The 24,516-nt window shown below is 40.2% G+C and overlaps 3 protein-coding genes and 1 long non-coding RNA gene across 5 annotated transcripts; 3 read left to right on the top strand and 1 right to left on the bottom strand.

Annotated features, from left to right (window-relative positions):
- Nucleotides 1-447: 447 nt before the first annotated feature.
- On the top strand, nucleotides 448-7,974 carry LOC124072018 (beta-1,4-galactosyltransferase galt-1-like). The gene is made up of 5 exons (XM_046413144.1): nucleotides 448-603; nucleotides 5,117-5,728; nucleotides 6,609-6,939; nucleotides 7,033-7,208; nucleotides 7,543-7,974. Exons 2-5 carry the CDS (start codon nucleotides 5,151-5,153, stop codon nucleotides 7,757-7,759), a joined length of 1,302 nt encoding a protein of 433 aa, XP_046269100.1. The 5' UTR covers nucleotides 448-603; nucleotides 5,117-5,150; the 3' UTR covers nucleotides 7,760-7,974.
- A 1,540-nt stretch (nucleotides 7,975-9,514) lies between these two features.
- On the bottom strand, nucleotides 9,515-11,146 carry LOC124072021. Its single transcript, XR_006845433.1, has 3 exons — nucleotides 10,996-11,146; nucleotides 10,134-10,353; nucleotides 9,515-9,944 (listed from the first exon to the last, which is right to left on the bottom strand). It is a non-coding gene; the product is annotated as an uncharacterized LOC124072021 (long non-coding RNA).
- Nucleotides 11,147-11,162: 16 nt separating this feature from the next.
- LOC124072016 lies at nucleotides 11,163-16,425 on the top strand. Its single transcript, XM_046413141.1, has 5 exons — nucleotides 11,163-11,322; nucleotides 13,106-13,711; nucleotides 14,310-14,640; nucleotides 14,762-14,937; nucleotides 15,508-16,425. Exons 2-5 carry the CDS (start codon nucleotides 13,128-13,130, stop codon nucleotides 15,737-15,739), a joined length of 1,323 nt encoding a protein of 440 aa, XP_046269097.1. The 5' UTR covers nucleotides 11,163-11,322; nucleotides 13,106-13,127; the 3' UTR covers nucleotides 15,740-16,425.
- A 3,477-nt stretch (nucleotides 16,426-19,902) lies between these two features.
- Nucleotides 19,903-24,144, top strand: LOC124072017 (glycosyltransferase family 92 protein F13G3.3-like). Of its 2 annotated transcripts, none has more exons than XM_046413142.1 (5): nucleotides 19,903-20,166; nucleotides 21,753-22,359; nucleotides 23,034-23,364; nucleotides 23,493-23,668; nucleotides 23,804-24,144. In XM_046413142.1, exons 2-5 carry the CDS (start codon nucleotides 21,776-21,778, stop codon nucleotides 24,027-24,029), a joined length of 1,317 nt encoding a protein of 438 aa, XP_046269098.1. In that variant the 5' UTR covers nucleotides 19,903-20,166; nucleotides 21,753-21,775; the 3' UTR covers nucleotides 24,030-24,144. The 2 variants fall into 2 exon arrangements, with proteins under 2 accessions (XP_046269098.1, XP_046269099.1); XM_046413143.1 differs by having other exon boundaries at nucleotides 19,906-20,166; nucleotides 22,071-22,359.
- The last annotated feature ends 372 nt before the right edge of the window (nucleotides 24,145-24,516 follow it).

Below are 24,516 nucleotides of genomic sequence, written 5' to 3' on the forward strand. Positions count from 1 at the left end.
AGTACGCAATGTCTTTGATCACAACTTCGTTTTCTATGACTGGCTACTCGTGCAGTATTTGTTAAGTATTTGGGACAATACTGATGTACTTCAGTATCACTGTATTATACTGCAGTTCTCCACTTTACCGACAGCTTAAGTTTGCTCCTTTTCAGAAAACAAGATGTGACACATAAGAAGTGTTGTTGCAGATTACATGTAGGCAGGTCCACCTAAATATACGCAACATTTCCATGCGTACACACTTAGAGGTTTTTGTGAAAAGAAGTAGAGGGAGTATCAGTACTTTTACTTTTTTTTTTTATCCTGAACCTGATGAGTACAATTTTGAATTCAGGCTTATGGCTTGTAACGGTGTGCATGCAAGCGGGCTGCATACACTCAGTTACCTCATGTATTAGACCGAGATGTTTTATTTCCTGCACTGTCACGCTTTGCTCCACCCCTGAGACAGCTGGAAACGCCCTGATATGCAGACAGTCAGCACTAAGGAATGAGAAGAAACGAACATAACGGAAAATGAAACCTCACCCGAACGCGCTTTAATGGTTGTCCTCCTCAGTCAGCACCTCAGGAGGGGAAAAGGCTACCCGACAGATTTCTGTAAGTTACACGATTTAATAATCATCCTAGGGTCAGTAATATCCCAGCAAGCATTGATTTCACACTAAAGCCAGTCCTAATTACACCTTAAAATACCGAGGTCAGAAATTTCCCGAGTGTAAACAACCAAAAGAAACAGTTAGTACATCCGTATTCTGACATTTATGGAAAGTACTCGGAAACGGCCCGGAGCGAGCAGACGGAAAGCGCTAACGACTTTATCAGCCACTTTCATGACTTTCCAATGGCAACTCCAAAGTGTTGCAGTATGAAAAGTCTTGCTATATCCCTTATGACAGTTCTACACCATTCACAGGGCACACATTTAGTTTGCAAGACAAGATGTCAACGCGGCGTATACAGGCTTACGTGGAAATAACATTATAGCAAATTTTTGTTTATTTCCCGGGGGTATACATTGTTTTATGTTGGGGCTGAGAGCTCAAAAACACTGTTTACGTACGGCTACTTCTTTAGTGAAGTTTTTCTATTATTATTATATTTTTTTATAATTCTCTTTCCAGTAATAGGAAGTAACACCCTGACATTACCCCCCACCCCTGGGCAATTTTAATTTGAAATGCGTCATGGCAATTTAAGGGTGGGAAGAGGGGGGGGTGGTCTGGAGTTTTATTTTATATTATATTTAATTTTATTGCCATTGTTTTATTAAAGACATATGTAGTTCTGACTGTGTAGTTTTCAGATTATGAGTCAAACATATTTTTCTTACTAGAGCATACCTCAAAAAGTTACAGCCCCCCACCCCCACGGCGTTGGTTTCTTCCAAAAGTAAAGAGAAGCGCTCACTATGTAGCAAGTCACTGCATGAAGAGATATTGACTACAGCTTGCTAGCGTGTTTGTCGAGCGCTAGTCGCTTTTTCAAGCGATATGCAATCACTTATACACACATAAAGAGAATATTGAATATTGTTTGCTTTGCATGATAGATGGATAGTAACAGGTAACCATCCCTCAACCTGGGTGTTTAGTCATCTGGCTCGCTACCTGGACTTATCATGATCATTTAGGCAGAGAGGACCCAGGAGGTGAACTTGGGACGGGGGGGGGTCCGACAAATATTAAAGGATCAGTCCGACCAAGCGTGAAAATTCAGTCGTTATCTACGCTGAAGTGCGTGCCGATGGAAAGTGAGATTTGGAGCTTCGGAGAACAGACTCCATACAGCTCGTGTGGCATAATCCAAATCTCTGGATGTCTAGAGAAAAACACTTTATTTACTTCCTGTTGTGAGCTAAAATCTTCAACGTGGCCGCTAAACTCAAACCGTTAGCGTGTACCTGGTCTTGAAGGAGTGCATGCTCTGCTAAACGAGATCAAAAAGAACGTGCTGCGTTCACATTCCTCGGTGTTTACCTGTTAACCACAGGCTTGAACACAACAGACGGAGCTCAGTTTACACACGGTGACTTGGGACACTTACAGGCAGCATGTACAACCTGTTAACCTGTGGAAAGTTCCAAATAGGTGTTTTGCGTTGCCAGGGCCTGTCTCAGAATTGTAAATTATTGCATTCTGGATTATTTAAATGTTACACAGCTTTCCAAGTTTTTTGGAATGTGGGTTGTTTATGTCCTACAAATTTGAACACATTTACCTTGTCTATAGAGAGAAATATATAGACACTCCCTACTGCTTTTGTTTTATATTCATACTGGTGTACTATGTAGGAACTAGGAATCTTTTATATATATACATTATATAGAATGATGCACAGTTGTAAACATTTACTACTGTTCTGCTTGGGATTACGGGAATGGAATTATTAAAGCTGAACAGGTTCCTCTAGCTGAAGTTGTTGCACACATTTCAGTAATTAAAATAAATGAGCCAGATGGGAACAGAATAAACCATCATGCATTCAATTTTACTTTTTAATTTTGTAATTTATGGTCATGAAGCTCATAAAAAAATCAAGACACGATCAAGATACAAGTCAGGTTTATGAGATGCTTTGCATCTAAAAGCAGCTAATTTTCCGTTGTATTTTAGCACTACTGCTGACAAAACCAGAACTGATTAAAGAGCAGCAAACACACACACACACACACATCCTGCAAGGACAACAAGATATGTCTCATTATGATATCCATGAGGGGCTATTCTGCTATCAAAAGCTTGCAAGACCTCAATAGTCTCTAAAGCCAGCTTCAGGAGTCAGACTTCAGATCAGCTGGTGAGTAGTTGATGTCTGTTCAAAAAATGTACAGTAAATTTTAGCAGTATGAGCAAATTTACTCACATAAATAATTTTTTGTTTATTTGAATTTCTTTTAGGTTAAACAGGAGTCAGTAAAGTCACCATAAAAACATACTTGGCTATAAAGTATGGAAGTTATGACTTAATTGTTTGATTCTCTCGAACGAATCTCGAGATAACAAGCTCCTCAGCCTGTTATCACAAGAAAACAAAAAGTTGTTTCCTTTTATTGCTGATAAAGTTTATAAGAGATCAGAAGAGCTATGCCAGCTTGCACAGATGGCCTCTTCACAACCAATTTAAGGTATACTGTCGGCTCAAGGTTAAACAAACGAAAGTACGCATGTATTTCTTTGGCTTAAGCTAGTTTTCAGTCATGAGTCCTCCCATTCATGAAAATGATCTTGAAGGCTGAAATCAAGCGTAAGGAAAGGAACCACACACTCATTTAAGAGTTATCCATCTCTCAAGAAATCTGCCTTTTGTCTTCTTGTAAGCACAGCTTGTAGTACAAATTCTGTACTGAAGTGAATTCAGATGCTTTCAGAGTTTGTTGCAATATTCAGTCATTTGCTAATGGATCTCCAGCTTGTCAGGCTGAGATGTGGCAAGAGTGAAGCTGAGTGACCATGTTTCTACACACAGCCTCATACATTACAGAGCACTCTCTCATTGTCCCAGTTGCTCTTTCATCATTCTTAGCCCGTTTCTATCTCTTTCTCAGCCTCTATTTTGTGATAGTTAAAGCCTGAATCTCCCTGTCTCGCCTCTGATAGCACCTGCTGCAAACAGCTAATCCAATGGTTTGACATGAGAAACGAAGAGAGCAGAGAATCACTCTGTGCTCTGGGCTAAAGGACAGTGTAACATAAGGCAGTGCACATAAACATAAAACAGGAAGAATGTAAGTTCCAAAGAGGAATATAAGTGAGTTGGGACAGGGGCAACAAAAGAATTGGAACGTTGTGTACTGCACATAAACACGTTTGGGACGTTCTACAGGTAAACAGGTTCACTGATAACAGGTGACAGTATCATGACTGAGTACTAAAGGGGCAACTTCCAGAGGATCAGCATGAACGATGAAGCGAGGATTCCCACTTAGTAAAACACATCAAATACTTGTAAAACTATTGTAGAAACACAGCTGGTTTGCAAATAATTGCATTCTGTTGTTTAGGTTTTACACCTTTTAAGAATATATGAAACGTAACTTATGCACATACACAATACAGTATGCACAAGTTTCTCTGGAAAAACATGTCACATATTACTATATTTCTCTTGTATTTCAATTTATTAACACTACTTCAGATTTAAATTTGGTTATATTATTGTATTATTGTGTAGTATTATTATATATACACACACATACATATACATATATATATATATATATTCATAGTGTGTTTTTGCATAGTATTTAAATTGTCTTTTCATGAAGCTAGTATTTTGTTTGTTTTTTTCTATCATTCAATAGCTGCAGCTCCCATCAGGAAAATTTTATCAACAGGATGAATTCATCTATTTTAATATCAATTCTATTCATTTATATAGCAATAAAAGTTATCTCATGACACTTTCCAAATAGAGCAGATTCAGTCCACACTCTTTAATTTCGTTTTAGGCACAGAGAGACCCAACATTCCCCCATGAGCAAGCGCTTGGTAACAGTGGTGAGAAAAAATATTAACAAAATCTGAGTGCCATGTTTCAAATTTTCAGAAACACAGATGTGAAAATACACTGTGAAACAGAGGGTTTAGCTCTGAAATGTAGCAACAGTCCCTCATGCAGTATGCGGGCCATGTTTATTTTGAAATCAGTATGGTGTATGGGTCACAGATGGTCTGAACTACTAAATTTAGAAAGTTAAAGTCAACACCCCTCACCTCTTCAAGAAAACATTCCTTTCAGAGACGTTGTGGTGGATTATATCAGATTATACAGGTGTACCTGTAAAGTAAGCTAATGCAAAAGTGTGTAAAGTGAAAGTCGAGTTCATCACTTAACAACACTTCACCATAATAACTTTAGAATGAAGAGGACAGATTTTGGTGAATCACACAAATACACTATTAAAAATAAAAATTTTGTTTGTTAACAAAACATTATTTTGCCAGTGGCGAAGCTTTGGTGAACTCTTGTATTGTTAGATAGATGAATTTAACCATATGCACATTATTAAAAAATTGTTTCAAACAGAACTTGGTCACATTCACACCTCTTCATTCATTGTCATCATTGTCTCTCTGTCTCTCTCTAACTGTGATTCTTAATTCTGCCTCAGGTTGGGAATCTATCATGTCTCTGGCTGGACTGACATGGCAAAAGTATTAGAATGCATGTTCTTCTCCCTCATCCTCATCTTCTTAATCTTCGTCTACACTCTGAGCACACCCAGGACAGTGAGGTCCATCCCACAACCCCGTGCAGCTCCAAACACATGCCCCTCCAGGATCTCTAATGAGACTATCACCCCCCTCGACAATACCAAGCACTTACTGGTGTCAGCCTTCATGGACCAGAGAGTGAAGGGCTTTGACATTCGCATCATTGGAATATTCAGGAGAGACTCCATCCAACCTCTTTACTGTGTTTTCTGCTGTTCAGGCCATATATCAACTACAACTCGAACAACAATTTTACAACACACGGACAACTTTGGTTTTCCCTTCACCACGACGGATGTCATGTGTCCGATTCCTCAAAACTGCAAGGCTACACATGTTAGTCTTCAGACTCAGCAAGACAGAGTGAAGGTATTTAACCAATCTTGGCTTCCAATAAGAAACCAGAAGGGAAAGGAGGAGAAGAAGTTTGACTTCACAGTCTGCGTGTCCACTCTGTTTGGAGATTACAACAATGTGCTTCAGTTTGCGCAGACCCTGGAGATGTACAGGTCAGCACATTATTAGTTAAATTCTTTCTGAAACTCTCAAACCCTGATTATTGTATTTTGTAAAAAATCAAGTTGAAATGAATTCAAATTGACTTTGTTTTTTTTTAAGACAACTCATATAGTATGTGAGTCTGAGATACAGTGAGCTGTCACATAAGCCTTTGTAGGCCAACAATGTCCATTCATTGATGGTCAGAGAGAGTGTATTTGCCCTACAAGTCTTGCCATACTGTTGTGTCTGCTTCACTTGGGTGTCAAGCCAGCAGATGATTCCTCAGATTTTTACCAGCAGCAAACAATCTGACTTTGTTGGTAGCTTTGCTGTCTACACTGCAGGTCCCTAAATATTTCCACACACATCTTCTCATGTGCTTCAGTGTCCTGATTTTCCTGATTATCAGTGTTGATTTGTTGGTGTTGTCCGCTTGTATTTGCTAGTTTAGTTTATCAGTAGATGAAAACAAATAATGACTTTTAGAGTACTCTCTGCTGGACCACTTTTACCAGACAGTCGACAGTTAAAGTTAGCAATTAGCTTGTGAACATAATGGTTGGGCAAATACTTTACTCTGGAGATGATGGAGACCAAAATCACAGCTAAGAGGTAAGTGAATATTGGAGTTTTTTATGTCTTGTTTACGGCCTGCTTCCACTGCTCTGAGATGGCCAAAAAAATCATACTTCGTGTTTAAATGCATTTTTCTTCTGCTTTGAGCACCACAAACAAAAATCTGTTTGTCACTATTTTATTGACATGAAGGCAGAAATATCACAGACATCTCCTGGGCTTTCTGCATGTTCAGATTCTACTAAAACTGACTGTATGATTTTTGTAATTTGGGTGACCCAGTCATTTGACCCTTGCCTCACCTTGCCTCAGGTTGCTGGGTGTGGACAGAGTGGTGATCTATAACAGTAGCTGTGGCCCAGACCTCGATCGCCTGCTGCAGGGCTACAGCCAGGAGGGCTTTGTGGAGATGGTTCCTTGGCCAATCAACAAGTTTCTGAATCCATCTCATGGCTGGCTCTTCTCAAGGAGTGGGGGGGACATGCACTACCATGGCCAGCAGGCCACGCTTAATGAGTGCATTTACAGATCCATGGAGCGCTCCCAATACGTCCTGTTGAATGATATTGATGAGATTATAATGCCATACCACCACAACAACCTAAAGCTACTCATGGAAACACTCCAACATCACCATCCAAATGTAGGTTATCTTTGGTGTGTATCTGAGAAAGACAAATATTGCATCAATATCCAACTTTAAGGATCATATTTAACATGATCTCTCTTTCTGCAGGCAGGGGTGTTCCTCATTGAGAACTTTATCTTCCCCAAGGAACATTTTGAGCCAAATGGGAAATTTAACTTGTCTCAGTGGAAAGGGGTGCCTGGAGTTAACATTCTGGAGCACATCTACCGTGAGGAACTTAAAGCAAATGAATACCACCGGTACAAGATGATAATTCAGCCAAGGTAAGCTGAATGTGTCAAACTCACTCAGGACCAACACTTGTGCTCTGGTTCAGTAGGCACGGTATTTGGCTACAAGTCATTTTGTTAAACACGGTATTAGTTACTTCATGTAAAGAACTTTGCTATGTCATAGTAAAACATTGTTCAAGATTCAAAAAATACCTCAAATTTCTCACACAGCACATTATTTATCAAACTTCATTTCAGTTCAAATGCCCTTGACTGAATAGTTACAACTTACTTGAATGGATGAGCTCCCAGTTTGTCACAGCTGTCATGGCGAATTAAGGTATAGACAACGAATTGCACTTATTTATTTCTCTGTGTATTACAGGATGGTGGAGCAGACTTCAGTGCATGAGCCACTCAAGAGTTTTGGAGAACAGTACAAAGTTCCAGTAAGCTTTTGTCGGATGATTCACATCCGGGGAGGTACACCGCCATTGTTGCCGGTGAGGGAGCTCATTGAAGACAAACGACTGTGGGACTTCACTGAAAATCTGACTGTAAATGTGGACAAAGCACTGGAGAGAGCAGGACTGCTGAGCTGATGAATGGCATGGACAGAAACTCAAATGGACATCAAATGGAAATGATGAATGTACACTCTCATCAGCAACTACATTTAATAACATCATCTGGGCAGTCAATATAACTGTCATTACAATTTTTCATTTGTTGTAGTTTGTTTTCTGAAATGTTGCCCCATTTCTCAACTTATGGCCACTATACAATACAAAAGAAAATAAAAACCAAAGAATTTGTATTCGTTGACTGACCATGCTGTCTGATCTAACCGTACGGTGAAGGGATAATTTCGCATAATATTCATGCTCCAGGTGTGAACAGACACACATTTGTTAAGTAAGAAACAAAGGGTTGCCATTTGTGGTGAAACTTGTCAGTGTACCCTCTCAGACTATATTTAATCTTCTCAAGTTTTAAAAAGAACATGGTGTCTTTAAGCCACCGGGAGGGTATTTAGCAGACTTCCAGGAACGTAAGGAACGCCTTGCCAGTAAGGATGTGAAAGCTATAATGTCTTTTTGTGTAGAGTTTAGTGCAAGTGAAGCATCAGGAATCCCAAATAAAGCAATCAATGGGAAAGGCTGAAGATTTCTCCAAGAACATTGGACATAATACTACCCAGTCCAAAAACCATTCAGATCTGTGCAAAATAAAACATAAGACTACTGTGACAGGGAGAGCCATGACATTTATCACATGTATCTTCCACATTTGAGTATATTTCAGAAAGTCTGGACTTGGAGAAATGGACCCTATGCAAAACCTTAAATTGAATAAGTCCAAGACGAGCACAAGAGGTGGTAGACCGTATCCTGTCTAAAGCCTGATCCCAGAGGTCTTCACCTAATTGTATTCCTAATTCCTTTTCCCATGTATTCTTAATTTTGGTACTCGACTGACTGCTTAATGCCAAAACAAAGTCAAATATACCCTAAATCATTCGTCTCTGATGTGGACTAAGTGAGAACAAACTTTCCCAAAGCTGCACTGAAGGTACACTGGGTAAATACACAGGGCATAAAACTGTGATGTGCTACTGTCATATATATAATATATAATATTTCGCTTTTTATTATTTGCAGTCACCACATACTTTAAACACAGATCACGGACTGTAGCTGTGTTTAGGGATCAGATTTATATACGATACGTTTACAAGAGAAACGTTATGCTGACCGATCGCATTTTCTCTTTCTCTTAAGAAATGTTTTTAATGGATGCACTTGGCAAGTAGCAGAAATGTCACTGACAAAATGTTCCATGTGTTTTCTGAAACATTCAAATGAAAAAACTGTTTCTGCTTCCCCAACCTTAACCAAAGTGACTTTATTGCCTGAAAGTAATCACAGACCACATGCTTGTGGAAATGTCAGATGCAGCACACATGCATGTGCACTTCTAATGTATTTCTGTATTTTTATTTTATTTATTTATTTATTTAATCCTTCAACAATGAGAGGTCAAAAAGAGGAGGGAATGTATCCCCAGGGCATTTTCTATCTGCTTGACCAATCTTTATTATTACTCACATTGTTATAGTTTGCAAGAAATCAGTTTGTTTGAATTTGGAATAGGAACTCACAGTTCTGAAGAAAGATAGTTTCATTCACAGGTTGTGATTCTGCAATGTGGGTACGATACTCATCAATGAACTTTCTCCAGAATTGCTTACTTTTGTGTTCACAAACAACAGCCGACAATTATGATTTTATAGTTGGGTTTTGTCTTTTCTTTCTCTCCTTTAAAGGATTCCGGTACTACAGATGTTCAGAGGGAGGTTGAGCATGTCGTCCAGCATCTACCGCATCCAGCTGATGTTGAAATAGTGATCCATTGTGTTGAAGTCCTTCATGAGCTGGAAGACATCGCATCTGCTGTGCATTCTTAATGGTTGATAAACCTCAGGTATCCTCAGGAACTCAAAGGCATCTATAAAGTACTTCAGAAGCTCTTCCCTGAAGTTAATGCTAAACTCAGCTTTGCTTGTGAGAGCTGAGAGAGAATTGACATGTGGAGTAGCACACCATCACAAAACAAGTGAAGATGAACAAACACACACACACACACACACACCACTCTTTGACATTGAACTGACAGACATCGTTTTACTTGCGTCAGTGGTGCGCCTTCCTCCATACAGTGCCCCTAGTGGAAATTAGGAATATAGCATGTATTTCCTTCATAGGCCATAATGGGAAATGGCGCTATCTGGTGGAAAATGGTAGAAATGGAAAATTTAAAGCCAAAACACTGAAACGAAAGCACGGGTTCATGTTAAAATGGCCCTGGGATCAAAACTTCTGAAAATTTAAACAGAATGCATTTTAAAAAGCTGTATAACAATAACAAACAAAATAATCAGGAAATAAATATAATGTGTTGAATTCTTTGCATCACCTTGCCTTTGATTCTCACGGGTTTCAGTGTCCTGATTATCAGAGCAGGCTGGGATCAAGTTGGACAGAAATCAGTGGCTCAGCAGGTAGAACTGACTGTTCACTTATAAAAAGGCTGATGTCTTCTCCAGGTATGTGATGCATCCACACGATGCAAAAGAAGACATAATTCACAGACCAGACCACCTTCTCCCTCAGGGATAAATAAAGGAATTCTGATTCTGAAGAAGAGGTCAGAAGTTAGTCCAGAGCATCAATATCACTGACATATCCGCCCATTAAATATGAAGCAATCACTGTCTAAGCTTTGCATAAAAACTGGAAACAGAAATCCACCTACGAGCATTTCTAAAGCTCACTAATTGTCAAAACGTGTTTGCTAACTGTGAAAATGTGTTCTAAAAAAAGTGTTTAAACCAACCACTACAAGATGGCTTGGCACCAGATTTTGTACAGACATGGTTTCCAGACCATTTATCCATTTATCCTAACGCGTCTCAGGCTCATGTAACTTCATGTATGAAGACAGTGTGGTGCAACTGTTTTGTTGCCCACATGTTTCTGATTGACTAATATAACATAAAAAAGGACTAAGTGTGTAATGCAAAGACAAAGTCTTATATATATATAGATATCTATATATCTATATATATGTATATATAAGGTGCAGATACAATCTTAGAAAGGGGTTGAGTTGAAGAGTTTGATAGTCACAGGGAGGAAGGATTTCCTGTGGTGTTCTGTGGAGCACCCCGGTGGTCTCAACATGAACCTATTTATAACATGAACCTTGATCCTTCAAAAGAAAACAAAAGCCGTGTCGGTTGTATTCACTAACTGTCACCATTTCAAAGTAGGCTAACCGATAAACGATGCGGTCCGAGCGGGTTCACTGAAGAGAGCACCGGTGTAACATCGCATATTATCCATATTTCAGCATGGTGTGACTGTCCGCAGCGTTTACGACCTTTGAACATTTATTTCCATTGGGGCGATAGCTCCACCTTGAAGAGCGCCAGTCCCGCCCAGGTTGAACAGACGGAGTACTGAACCCTTCCTGCTTGGAGATAAAATGTGCCTGGACACAAAGTGACACCTGCGGAAACCAGAAACAAAAGGACTAATACGTTACATCCTCACTTAAGCCGTCCTACACCAGGAAGAGAATACTGACTGCACTTCAATTCTGAGTGAGTTACTGTAGTCTGTTTTGAATACCGTCTCCATATTGAACCTAAAAGTAATGCGAATTAGCTCGTAATTTCCGGCTATCTCTCCACGAGCTGTTGAGACTCGAGGCTGTTCACATACGAGTCCGAAAATACAGTGAGGATATATAACACCAGAGCAGTCTTGCTAACAGGCAATTGCTAGTTGTGTATCAACGCTAATTTAATTATTTTATTTCTGGTAGTAACATTGGTTCTGAGTTTAATTGGTATTGGCTACTTAATTTTAGCCCTTTATTTTTAAATGCTTGTAAACGTCTCTTTAAATTCTCTTACCGGAAGCTGTTAGAGTATCACTCAAACATGGTTTATGTTGGTATACTAAGATAAAACACTGCTAAATTAAAACGGTTCCAACGAAAATAAAGGCTACTTGCCGAAAGCCTGATAAGAATAAAAAAAAAAACCTATTTCTTTAATAACTAAATACTGTATTTTATATATATTTTGGCTACTGTTGCTTATGCATTGTGTTTGTGCTTAGTATTGTTGCAGCAACTATTCATAATCCGTAAATGTGTTATTCTAATCTCCATATATGGCCTACGATTAGAATGGTGTCTTGGAATTTGTACTCTGTTTAAAGAGCAACATGTCCTTATACTCAAACACTGACGGATTTCCTCACCAGTCAAATAAGGTCAAAGAGTTTGTGGGAAGAGACTAATAGTGCTCATTGGTTTCCCTGTTCAAAGGGGCAGTGTTAGCATGCAAGTAAATTTGAAAAGGCCTTACATATATGTTCTGAATGTCTAGGTTTTGGATATTTACACGTGTGTTTGCAGACGACTCGGTTTGTGGAAAATCCTCAACTGTTGTGGTTAAGCTTTATCGCTTTGAGAACATAGAGGATCTGAGGACACGTCGTGTGAGCAAAGTAATGTTTTCAGCAATATTTTCTCTCTAATCTGGATGAGACAGACAGAAGGGAAAAATTGGGGGAGGGGTGCCACCTTCACATTTACAGCTTCAGGTTAATTTTCTCACTCCCTCTGAGCATTGTTCCCATGTATTCCAGCCTCCATAATCCTGACGAGAGAACAGGGGTGCTGCTACAAACATTGATTGATGAACTTGTTTAAGTACCCCATGCTCAGAGTGACAAACTAAATGATCAGGAGTGAGTGGTGCAGAAAGTTTTGCCTCTTTTGGTCCATACAGGCTGCCGTAACAGGCTGTTGCTGGTGTTAGCACAGAACAACTTCTGATATCCTCAAAGATTTACACACACATAGGCCTATATATATATACATATATATATTAGTTCTGTCAAAACAGAAAAAATAACTCATTTACTAAAATTAACTGCAAATACACAAATATCACATGACTACAAAGCCCCGGCTACCGTGTCACAGCTAACCTGCCAATCAAGCACCATGCGCAACAAATCTGATTTGGTGCCATATTGTTGACAGGTAGCTTGCTCACATGGCGTCTTGCATGAAAACAAGGTAGATGTCACGCTTTTCAGGATTAATGGACAAAGGACTAAGCCCCCATCCCCGCCACGGCCTCTCCCTGCCTGTACAAGACAGCCTCCTGCAACTTCCGGTCTATGTTCTTGCCCCCAGTTATCAGGGAAACGCTGCTTGGAATACATTAGAGTGTAGGGTTTCACCTGTCATGTTCACACTTTAAAAGATATTGCATTAACAACACTGCCAAGCTTTTGCCATCAGTGTATTTGCTTTGCTCTTCAAATGTGTAACCTCTCTAACTGCGATTCCCAACTCTGCCTCAGGTTGGGACTCATTTGTGGCTGAATGGATACAGGCAAAGTCAAATGGAAGATCTTTTTCCTCTTCGTTATTTTCAACATCATTCTCTTCTACACTCTGAGCACACCCAGGACAGTGAGGTCCATCCCACAACCCCGTGCACCTCCAAGCCCATGCCCCTTCAGGATCTCTAATGACACCATCACCCCCCTTGACAATACCAAGCACTTACTGGTGTCAGCCTTCATGGACCAGAGAGTGAAGGACTTTGACATTCGCATCATTGGAATATTCAGGAGAGACTCCATCCAACCTCTTTACTGTGTTTTCTGCTGTTCAGGCTGGTCATCAACCGCAACTCCAACAACAATTTTCCAACACCCGGACAACTTTGGTTTTCCATTTGTCACAACAGATGTCGTGTGTCCGATTCCTCGAAACTGCAAGGCTACACATGTTAGTCTTCAGACTCAGGAATATAGAGTGAATGTATTTAACCAAACTTGGCTTCCCATAAGAAACCAGAAGGGGAAGGAGGAGAAGAAGTTTGACTTCACAGTCTGCGTGTCCAACCTGTTTGGAGATTACAACAATGTGCTTCAGTTTGCACAGACCCTGGAGATGTACAGGTCAGCACAGCAACAATATTAGCTGAATTCAAGCTAACAGATAATGTGGTTTTTATCCATTTGGAGAGCAAGAGCTCATATAATATATGAGTCTGAGATACGGTGAGTTGTCACATAAGCCTGTGTGGCCAACAATGTCCATCCACTGATGGTGAAAGAGAGTGTCTCACCCAGTAAAGTCTTGACTTCCTATTGTTTATGCCTGACTCGGGTATCAAGTTAGCAGATAAGTCCTCAGATTTTAACTGTCAGCAAACAATTTTACATTGTTGGTAGTTTTGCCAATCAGTGTCCAGATTATCCTGATTATCCAGCTTTGCTTTGCTAGTGTTGTCCACTTTTATTTGCTAGTTTAGTTTGGTAGATCAGCTTGCTTCCGCTGCTCTCAGTTTTGCAAAAAAAAAATACAATTTTCATCTGCTATGAGCACCACAAACAAAAATTTGTTTGTCACTATTTTATTGGGATGGAGGCAGAAATGGCACAGACATCTCCTGGGCTGTCTGCATGTTTAGATACCACTAGAGATGATTAACAAAACATATTTTTTATAATTTGGTTGACTCAATCATTTGACCCTTGCTTCACCTTGCCTCAGGTTGCTGGGTGTGGACAGAGTGGTGATCTATAACACCAGCTGTGGCCCAGACCTCGATCGCCTGCTGCAGGGCTACATCCAGGAGGGCTTTGTGGAGATGGTTCCTTGGCCAATCGACAAGTTTCTGAATCCATCTCGTGGCTGGCTCTTCTCAGAGAGTGGGGGGGACGTGCACTACTTTGGTCAGCTGACCACGCTTAATGAGTGCATTTACAGATCTATGGAGCGCTCCCAATACGTCCTGTTGAATGATATTGATGAGATTATAATGCCATACCAACACAACAGCCTAAAGCTACTCATGGAAACGCTTCAAAAACAGCATCCAAGGGTAAGTTATCTTTGGTGTGTATTTGAGAAAGACAAATATTACATCAATATCCAACCTTAAGGATCATATTTAATATTTCTATTTACATTTCATATTCTTCTTGCTGTGTCTCTTTCTGCAGACAGGGGTGTTCCTCATTGAGAACCATATCTTCCCCAAGAAACATTTTGAGCCAAATGGGACATTTCATCTTCCTCAATGGAACGGGGTGCCTGGAGTTAATATTCTGGAGCACATCTACCGTGAGGACCCTGACAGAAAAATATACCATCCACACAAGATGATAATTCAGCCAAGGTAAGCTGTGTGTCAAACTGAAAACCCACTGAAGACCCACACTCAGTGCTTTGGTTCAACACATAACACACAATATGGATAAAAGTTTTGGGCCACCCGACCATTACACCAGCAGGGATTTTAATGACATTGCATTCTAAATAAATAGTCAGCTTTGCAGCTACAACAGTTTTTACTCTTCTGTGAAGGCTTTTCCCAAGATTTTGAAGTGTTTCTGTGGGAATTGTTGCCCATTCATACAGTAGAGCATTTGTGAGGTCAAACACTGATGTTGGCCCAAAAGGCCTGGCTTGCAGTCTCTGTTCCAGTTCATCCCAAAGGTGTGGGATGGGGTTTAGGTCAGGGCTCTGTGTGGACCAGTCAAGTTCTTCTACACCAAACTTAACCAACCATGTCTTTATGGACTTTGCTTTGTGCATGGTGGCATGGCCATGCTGGAATAAACAGGCCTTTCCCAAACTGTTTTCGCAAAGTTGGAAGCATAGCATTGTCCAAAATGTCTTGCTGTGCTTCAGCATTAAGAAGACAAAGACAAAGAATTGCACTTAACTCACTTACGTCTCTGTGCAGGATGGTGGAGCAGACTTCAGTGCACGAGGTGCTCAAGAATTTTGGAGACCGGTACAAAGTCCCTCCAGACATTTGTCGGATAATTCATGTCCGCGTTGCTCTGCAGGGAGCGTTGACTGTGGAACAGCTCAATGTAGACAAACGACTGTGGGACTTCAGTGAAAAACTGATTCCCAAAGTGGACAAAGCACTGGAGAAAGCAGGCCTGCTGAGCTCAAAAGGGCAGAGGTGATGGATGGGATGGACAGACTCAGATGGACATACAGTTTGAGTCTTTGGAACCTCTGAAAGGAGTGTAAAATCATTGCTTTACCTTAAGATGGAAAAGTAGGTTCTGTTGGCTCAAATTGAAGGACTTCTCCCTGTAATGACCAAATTACTTGATAAGATAATTTTCAATAAAATGCTAAATTATTTTCATAAATCCGTTTGTATATATCAGCACAATATACTTATAAACCAGAACGCTCTACTAGCACTGCATTAGTATACATGACTGATCAACAGTAAATGCTTATGGATGATGTGAAGCTAATTGGTGCTGTGCTGTTGGATTTCACTGCAGCACACAGTGTTATAATTGCTAAACTCAAATATTAGATAAGACGAATGGTTTAGATCACCTCACGGCACTCAGTTTGTCTGTAAATGGGATTTCAGTTTAGCAGGTCTCTAAAACAAATCACTGTGTGTTAAATTACCTAATGTACTGTCTTGGTCTGATCAGATCATTGTCTGATCATTGATCATTATCTCCAAAATAGGAACGCACCTTGCCTTTTTAAGAAAACGCTTTGCAAATCTGTCTTCCATCATGTGTTGTGAATGATGTCTTTTGCTGCTGAAAAAAATGCCTCAGAAACTTGAAATTGTACAAAGCCGAGCAGCAGATGAAAAAGAGATTTTCTTTTAAAAAGTGAGTGAGTTATGGGGAATATCAGCCCAGCCCAGTTAGTGTCTGGGTGAGCCTGAAGATCCACGCTGTCTGTGTTCCGTGTTAAATTTCCCTGCTGGTGTTTTGTGCTAGTGAAATGATTTCCCTTCACCCAGCCCAACCCCTGAAAAACAGCCCCATCCCAATATTTTTGTCTATATAGTGTATAACATGTTGTATTCTATTATGTTTGTTTTTAAGATAAGATAAGATAATTCTTTATTAGTCACATTACTGGGAAATTACAGTGATACAGCAGCAAACAGGATATAGAGGGTGCAAAGCATGCAAGGATAAGAGAAGAATGTGCATTTAAAAAGAATAAATACACAGGAAACAAGTACCTGCAGCTGCACACAGTACAGAAAAGAAAGACTATTTACACTAGAGACCCTCAGGTTATGATTAGTGGATGGATTAATTATTGTACAGATTTGTTTCAGGGACTAAGTATGTAGGTACTGATTCTTGTAGTAGTGTTACATGAGTAAGGATTATTGCACAATTATTACTACACATGTGTTATTGCACAGGTCTGGTGTGACCGTTTGTCCCCATTATTGCACATGATTTATTGTCCAGTTAACACATTCAACAGCTTTAATGTTCAGTCTATCGGCAGCTTTTTTGTTCTGTTCTGCAGTACAATATAATTTCTTCTTCTGGTTGCATACATGCACATGCACATGCACATGCATATGCACACTAACACACACTAATTTCTTCATACACACATATACCTCTCTTTGACATTTAGTTCACAGACATCATTTTATTTGCATTTACTTGCGGCGGTGGAATCCAGGAAAATAGCATGTATTTCCTCCATAGGCCATAAAATGGCGCTGTCTGGTGAAAAAATTTAAAATTGAAAGCCAGAATATTCAAACGCAGGCGCGATATAATGGAGTACATGGTTTCAAGTTAAAATGGCCATGGCAAAAAAAAAAAAAATGGGAACATTTAGTCAGAATGAATTCAAACAGCCATTAAAAAAATAATAAAAAACGTTAAAGACAAAAATAATCCTGGAGTAACACATACACATTTCTTAACATTTTGTGACTTGTATTATGGCCTTAATAGCTTTGATGAATAGGTTTTAGTGATTTATACTTATTTTAAGCAAAATTATTAGAAAATTAATATAATGTGTTTGCGTCACTTGGTGCGTCACTTGGTGGATTGATCTCTGGCTGTGTGTGTGAATGGGTGAATGCGATAGTAGTATTAAAACCTGTTGGGCAGTACATCTACAAAAGTGTTATAGAGTCCATTTATGATTAACCCATCATGTATTGTGCTGTCAGTACTGCACAGTCCTGGACGATCTTGAACGAGTCTAATGTCTGAAACCTGAGCATTATCCTGCTGAAAGAGGTCACTGCCATCAGGGAACACCTTTTCCAGGAAGGGGTGTACTTGGTCAGCAACAATGTTTAGGTAGGCATCCGGACCCTCACATTCAGAGTCTGCAACAGTTTCTTCCCAGGACAGGACTGACATAAATACACACATACACTCACACACACGCTATCAACAATTTACTAGCACAACACTCACTTTAACTCCCATACTGTCACCTTAATATCTATACTGTCACCTCATTAACCACACTGTCACTTTGTTTAAGCACACTTTATTGTCATAAGGTTCACTCCGCACTGTCCATTCGTATTGTATTTTTATTGTGTTGTATGGTACCACACTGTGTTCATTGTCTTGCCTATACTGTTATTGCATGGTTGTATTGTGTATTTGTCTCCCTTGTTAAAGGGAGTTTTAGTTTTCACCTTTAATTTTGATTATTTTATTTTTTATGCTCAACACTGTGTACTCCTTTATGTAGCATCCTGGAGAAATGTTGTTTCATTGCTCTATGTACCACATATTTATGGTTGTAATGACAATGAAAAACTTTTTGTATCCTTCTACACACATCTACATGAATGGCAGGTCCCAAGGTTTCCCTGCAGAACATTGCCCAAAGCATCACACTGCCACACAACGGAAAAGAAATTGTGATTCACCAGACCAGGCTACCTTCTCCCGTTGTTCTGTGGTCCAGGTCTGATGCTCACTTGTCCATTGCAGGGGCTTTTGGCAGTGGACATGGGTCAGCATGGGCACCCTGACCAGTCCAACAGATTGCGATCCACTGTGTATTCTGACACCTTTCTGCTGGAACCAGCAACAACCTTTTCAGCAATTTGAGCTAGTAGACCTACTGGATCAGACAACAAGTCTCAGCCTTCCCTCCCCACATGCATTACTGAGTCGGGTTTCCTTCCTTGACCCTCTCTTGGAAAGTCCTGACCTCTGTGTCCCACAAGAGCTGCAGTTTCAGAGATGCTCTGACCCAGTTCCCACACCATCACAATTTGGCCCTTGTCAGAGTTGCTCAGATCCTTACACTTGCCAGTTGTTTTTCTGCTTCCAACACATCAACTTAAATGACAAAATATTCATTTGGTGCTTGTCAACATGTCATCATATTGTCATAATGTTTTATGTCAGTTCTCGTGGCATGAGGTGGGATGGCCTTTTGTCCCCTCACTAAAGTTTATTTACACCACACCCTCCATATTAAAAACATTCACTGGCATGCAAACATTTACATTTGTGTGTGAACACTAATAACAGCATCCAGCAACAGCATGAGGTGCAACATTTCCAAAGTTTGGTCTTGAAGTAGGCTTAATTCCAAATAAAAAACATTCGGATATATCACATTTTTGTAGCGCAATTGATTATGTTGTGATATGTAAAATTGAAAAGTCATATAATTTGTATTCACTGATTCCATTCTAAAGTAAGCTGGTGATGCTGTTCGACCGCTTTCATTGAAGAGACCACCGTGCAGTGAAGAGGAATCATCCGCCATAGTCTTCCGTGGCGGTCCTAGCCTGAATGGCGCCCTGGACGAACAGCCCCTGTGCTGCCCCCCCACTCCCGGCGGCCTGGCTCACGCCCCCACCAACCCAAAGAGAACATCGGGTGAAAAGTATATGTATAAACTTTATTAAGATAGAAATACAATAAAACAAACTAAACATTAAACAACCAATTTAAGTATCTTCACACACACACACACACACAAATGACAGCAAAATGCCACCCTCCATAACTGTGGAACAATTAGGATTGTTCATACAATTGACCTCGGTGAGTGACCCTACCTCCACCCCCACCCTCCTCTTGCAGAGTTGCAGTAACTGCAGCGGCGCTCCTGGGGGGGGGGGCGTAATTACAACGCCAGGGGGCGCCAATTATTAATTAATTATTTAAATTTTTTTATCCTTTTTTTTTTTTTTTGGGTGGGCGGGGCGGAGGTCCTCACATGCCGCCCCCAGCAAAGTGCCACCCTGGGCGGCCGCCTAATTCGCCCATATGAGAAACCGCTACTGGCCATGGTGTGACTTTTCTGGTGAAATATTAGCTCAAGTTCCACGTTTTTGGCATGACTTGATTGTCTTGATTTTTGGGTGACATTTTAAAATATAAAACATCTACTTCCCGAAACTACTGGGGCGATGGCTCCACCCAGCGATTGTAACATATTGTGATTAAACAGACAAAGTACTGAGCCCTTCCTGCTTGTGAAATCGGAGATAAAATGGGCCTGGACACAAAGTGACACCTGCGCAAGCCACAAACAAAAGGACTAATATATTACAGTGTCTTAAGCCGTGAGGAAGAGAATACTGACTGCACTTCAATTCTGAGTGAGTTACTGTATTCTGTATTGAATATTGTCTTCATATTGAACCTAAAACTAAATCAGCTCATCATCCTCCCGACTCTCTCCACGAGCTGCTCGAGGCCGTACACCTGCGAGTCCGAAAATACAGTGAGGATATATAACACCAGAGCACTCTTGCTAACAGGCATTTACTAGTTGTGTAACAACGGCTAATTTATTTAAATAAAATTGTTTTTGTTTGTTTTGTTTCCATAGTGATGGATTTTATTGGTACCTGCTACTCAAATGTTTGTTTGTTTTTTTAATTCTCTTACCGGAAGCAATTACTACTTAATCACTTAAACCTAGTCAGCGTGTGTTCGTATCCTGAGACAAAATACTATTAAGCTAAAACCAAAGTAAAGGCTATTTGCTGAAAGCCGCGTGATAATAAAGAGCTTATTTAGAAATATGAATAAAATACTGCGTTTAATTTTTTAATGTTTCCTGCTGTATTGCGCATACATACGCACACGGAACACGCAACAATGCATTTGGCAGTCGACGGTTGCTGCTCTGACGATGCGTGACTCCTCCACACAAAGGCAGTCCTTCCGTTGTGTAAAGTAAAACAACAGGTTGGACCATCCACCTTAAGAAAAGCTGTGCTACAAGTTTTGCTCTGTTTCATTTCTGCCATATCTCTCCATGATTCGTTTGATGTACTGAGCCAGTGATGCTGCTTGAAAGACCCAGTTTGACTCAGGGTATGCACTAAACAGGACTGGGTCAAATTCCTTTGAAAATACAAATGACATGACAATTTTTCGTAATTTATAATTTGTAATTGAACATAACCCACTGCATTACAAAATAGGTGATATCATCTTACTTCTAAAAATACTTCTGGGCTACTTTTGGATTACAGTGTCAAACAATGAAAATATTGCACATGACAAAAAAAATGTCAGCAGCCACAAAAATTTGAGGTTGACAAATATTCTTCAGTTTCACTACATATAATATGCATTTTGCATATTGAGCATTCCCAGCTGTTCAAATCAAATTACTCTTAGAAAAAGGGTCACTGACACAGACTGCAAGTGTACTGTGTGTGTATTTTGTGTATTTCTGTAAGTGGTTCTTCAGTTTGAAGTCGTGGTCTTTGCAGTGTAAACATCAGACTCAGGCTTAAAAGCACAGCATGTATAAATGTAGAATTTAACCTCCTCTCTAGATCATTAAACCTGCCAAAATACTAAAATCAACCCCCCCACAACACGATAGAGTTGTGAGTTCAGATGTACTGAGTCTCTCTTTTAAAGACATAGGAGTTTATTTATTTGTATTTTTACATGGGACATCAAGACTTAAAACCTACTTCAGTATGTAAATTAATAACTTATTAGATACATCTGTATAACTGAATGAAGATCAATACAATAGCTGTGCAGTAAAGCCAATTGGAATACATTAGAGTGAGAGTTGTTTCAAAAGTAAAGGAAACAAAGTTTGTAGAGCTGTTCAGGATATTGGATCAGCAGCAATGTCCAGCTTTCACCATCAGTGTGTTTGCTCTGCTCTTCAAATGTGTAACCTCTCTAACTGTGATTCTTAATTCTGCCTCAGGTTGGGAATCTATCATCACTGACATGTCAAAAGTATCAAAATGGTTGTTAATCTCCGTCTTACTTGCTGCCTTTATCTTCATCTTCTTCTACAAACTGAGAGTGGACAGGACAGTGAGGTCCATCCCACAACCCCGTGCAGCTCCAAATGCATGCCCCTTCAGGGTCTCTGATGACACCATCACCCCCCTCAGCAATACCAAGCACTTACTGGTGTCAGCCTTCATGGACCAGAGAGTGAAGGGCTTTGACATTCGCATCATTGGAATATTCAGGAGAGACTCCATCCAACCTCTTTACTGTGTTTTCTGCTGTTCAGGCCATTTATCAACTACAACTGCAACAACAATTTTACAACACACGGACAACTTTGGTTTTCCCTTCGCCACGACGGATGTCATGTGTCCGATCCCTCAAAACTGCAAGGCTACACATGTTAGTCTTCAGACTCAGCAAGACAGAGTGGAGGTATTTAACCAAACTTGGCTTCCAATAAGAAACCAGAAGGGGAAGGAGGAGAAGATGTTTGACTTCACAGTCTGCGTGTCCAACCTGTTTGGAGAATACAACAATGTTCTTCAGTTTGCACAGACCCTGGAGATGTACAGGTCAGCACAGCAACAACACCTCAAACCACAATGTTGCTGTAAAAAATGTTTTTCCAACACCTCTAAGGTGCATAAGATTATACATGTTACAGTTTCTATAGTCATTTTCTTGTATTAGTACTAGTATACATGTGGAGGTGGTGTGTGATGACAGACTTAATGTAAAAGAGGAAACAATTAGTCTGACTGTGTAGCGGTAACAACTCCATTCAGAAGTATGTCTGCGGCATGCTAATTAAGGTGTTATATCAACCTCAGTTGAATAATATGAAAGGCAAAGTGTGAAGTTGTTTCACCTTATTTCTAGTCTTTGTGCTAAGCTCAGCTTTTTGGCACTAGCTTTGTATTAACATGCTAAAATGAGAGCAGTATCAGTCTTGTCATCTAACTCTCAGAAAGAATTCAATTAGACACATTTCGTGTCATATGACAAAGCATACATTGATGGAGGAAGATGAGATGCTGTATTCTGCCTGTGTGCTTACAACTAAGCTTACCTTTTTAGTCAATTCAGACTACATCTCAAGAACACATTTGTGAACGTTTATGCTACATGTGCTTTGGCATTAGAGACAGCTTTTAGTGATTAGCATTTATGTTTGTGTTACTATTTAGACAAAAGCACCTGCAAAGTGAATGTAATGTGTTGAATTCTTTGCCTCACCTTGCCTCAGGTTGCTGGGTGTGGACAGAGTGGTGATCTATAACACCAGCTGTGGCCCAGACCTCGAACGCCTGCTGCAGGGCTACAGCCAGGAGGGCTTTGTGGAGATGGTTCCTTGGCCAATCGACAAGCATCTGAATCCATCTCGTGGCTGGCTTTTCTCAATGAGTGGGGGGGACGTGCACTACTTTGGTCAGCTGGCCACGCTTAATGAGTGCATTTACAGATCCATGGACCGCTCCCGATACGTCCTGTTGAATGATATTGATGAGATTATAATGCCGTACCACCACAACAACCTAAAGCTACTCATGGAAACGCTCCAACAGCAGCATCCAAATGTAGGGTATTTTTGGCGTGCATTTCAGAATAAGACATTATTTTATCCAAACTTATTCATATTTAGTATTTACTATACTCTTCTCTTTCCAACTTTCATGCTGCACCCAATGAATCTCGTACTCTGAAGACAGGGGTGTTCTTGATTGAAAATCATGCCTATCCCAAGAAACCCTTTGAGGAAAGTAAAATGGGTCCACTGCCTCAATGGAAAGGAGTGCCAGGTTTTAATATTTTGGAGCGCATCTACAGGGAGGAGCCTGACAGAAGTATATACCACCCCCACAAGTTGATAGTTCAGCCAAGGTAGGCTGACTTGTCTGACTGTTTTTTAAGTTTCCTGAGAAACATGACATCCCTTTCCTCAAGGCGCATATAGCATTCATGTGACACTCAGTGAGTGTGTGGTTGACTAAGTGTGGATGTTTATGTGCGTTACAGGTCAGTGGAGCAGACCTCAGTCCATGAGGTCCTCAAGACATTTGATAAAATATTCAAGGTTCCACCAGATGTCTGTCGGGTCATTCACAGCCCAATCAAAGTCTCAAGTCAACGCCCGCAAGAATTTCTCCATGTAGACACTCGACTGTGGGACTTTGAAGAGAAACTGATCACCAGAGTGAACGAGGCGCTGAGTAGAACGGGGCTGCTGAGCTCAGAGGGGTAGAGCTGAACATATGATCTGGCTAAGTTTAGAATATCACCTACAGAACATATAAAACTATGTTGGTACAATCTAGGCAGGAAAATTAAAAAAAAACAAACTTTAAGATGAATTATTTCCAGAGCAGAAATTTTATTTTGACGTCCTGCTTCTCACTTCCTATAGCTGCAGGATGACATGCATTTCAGACAAAAAGCATTTCTTTTTTTTTATTTTTTTGTTCTTTCCATAATTGTCTGTTAAGCAGCAACCGAGACTTATGGTCAATGGTTGTTCTGTGGTGACATCTGCTGGCAGTAAACAAGTCTTACTCCTAAATCCTAAATTTAAAAAAAAAGGTCTAACTGCCCGTACAATCATGTCTTATCAGAATATGGCTATAAAATTATCACTACTACAACTACCAATACTTATCACCATCTGCTGTGGGTGAACTGGTTACCGAGTACACAGAGATAAATTCTGGTATCTGTAGGCCCTCCTCACTTAA

The sequence above is a fragment of the Scatophagus argus genome, chromosome 15 (genome assembly GCF_020382885.2).
Source record: "Scatophagus argus isolate fScaArg1 chromosome 15, fScaArg1.pri, whole genome shotgun sequence".
NCBI classification, from domain to species: Eukaryota; Metazoa; Chordata; class Actinopteri; family Scatophagidae; genus Scatophagus; species Scatophagus argus.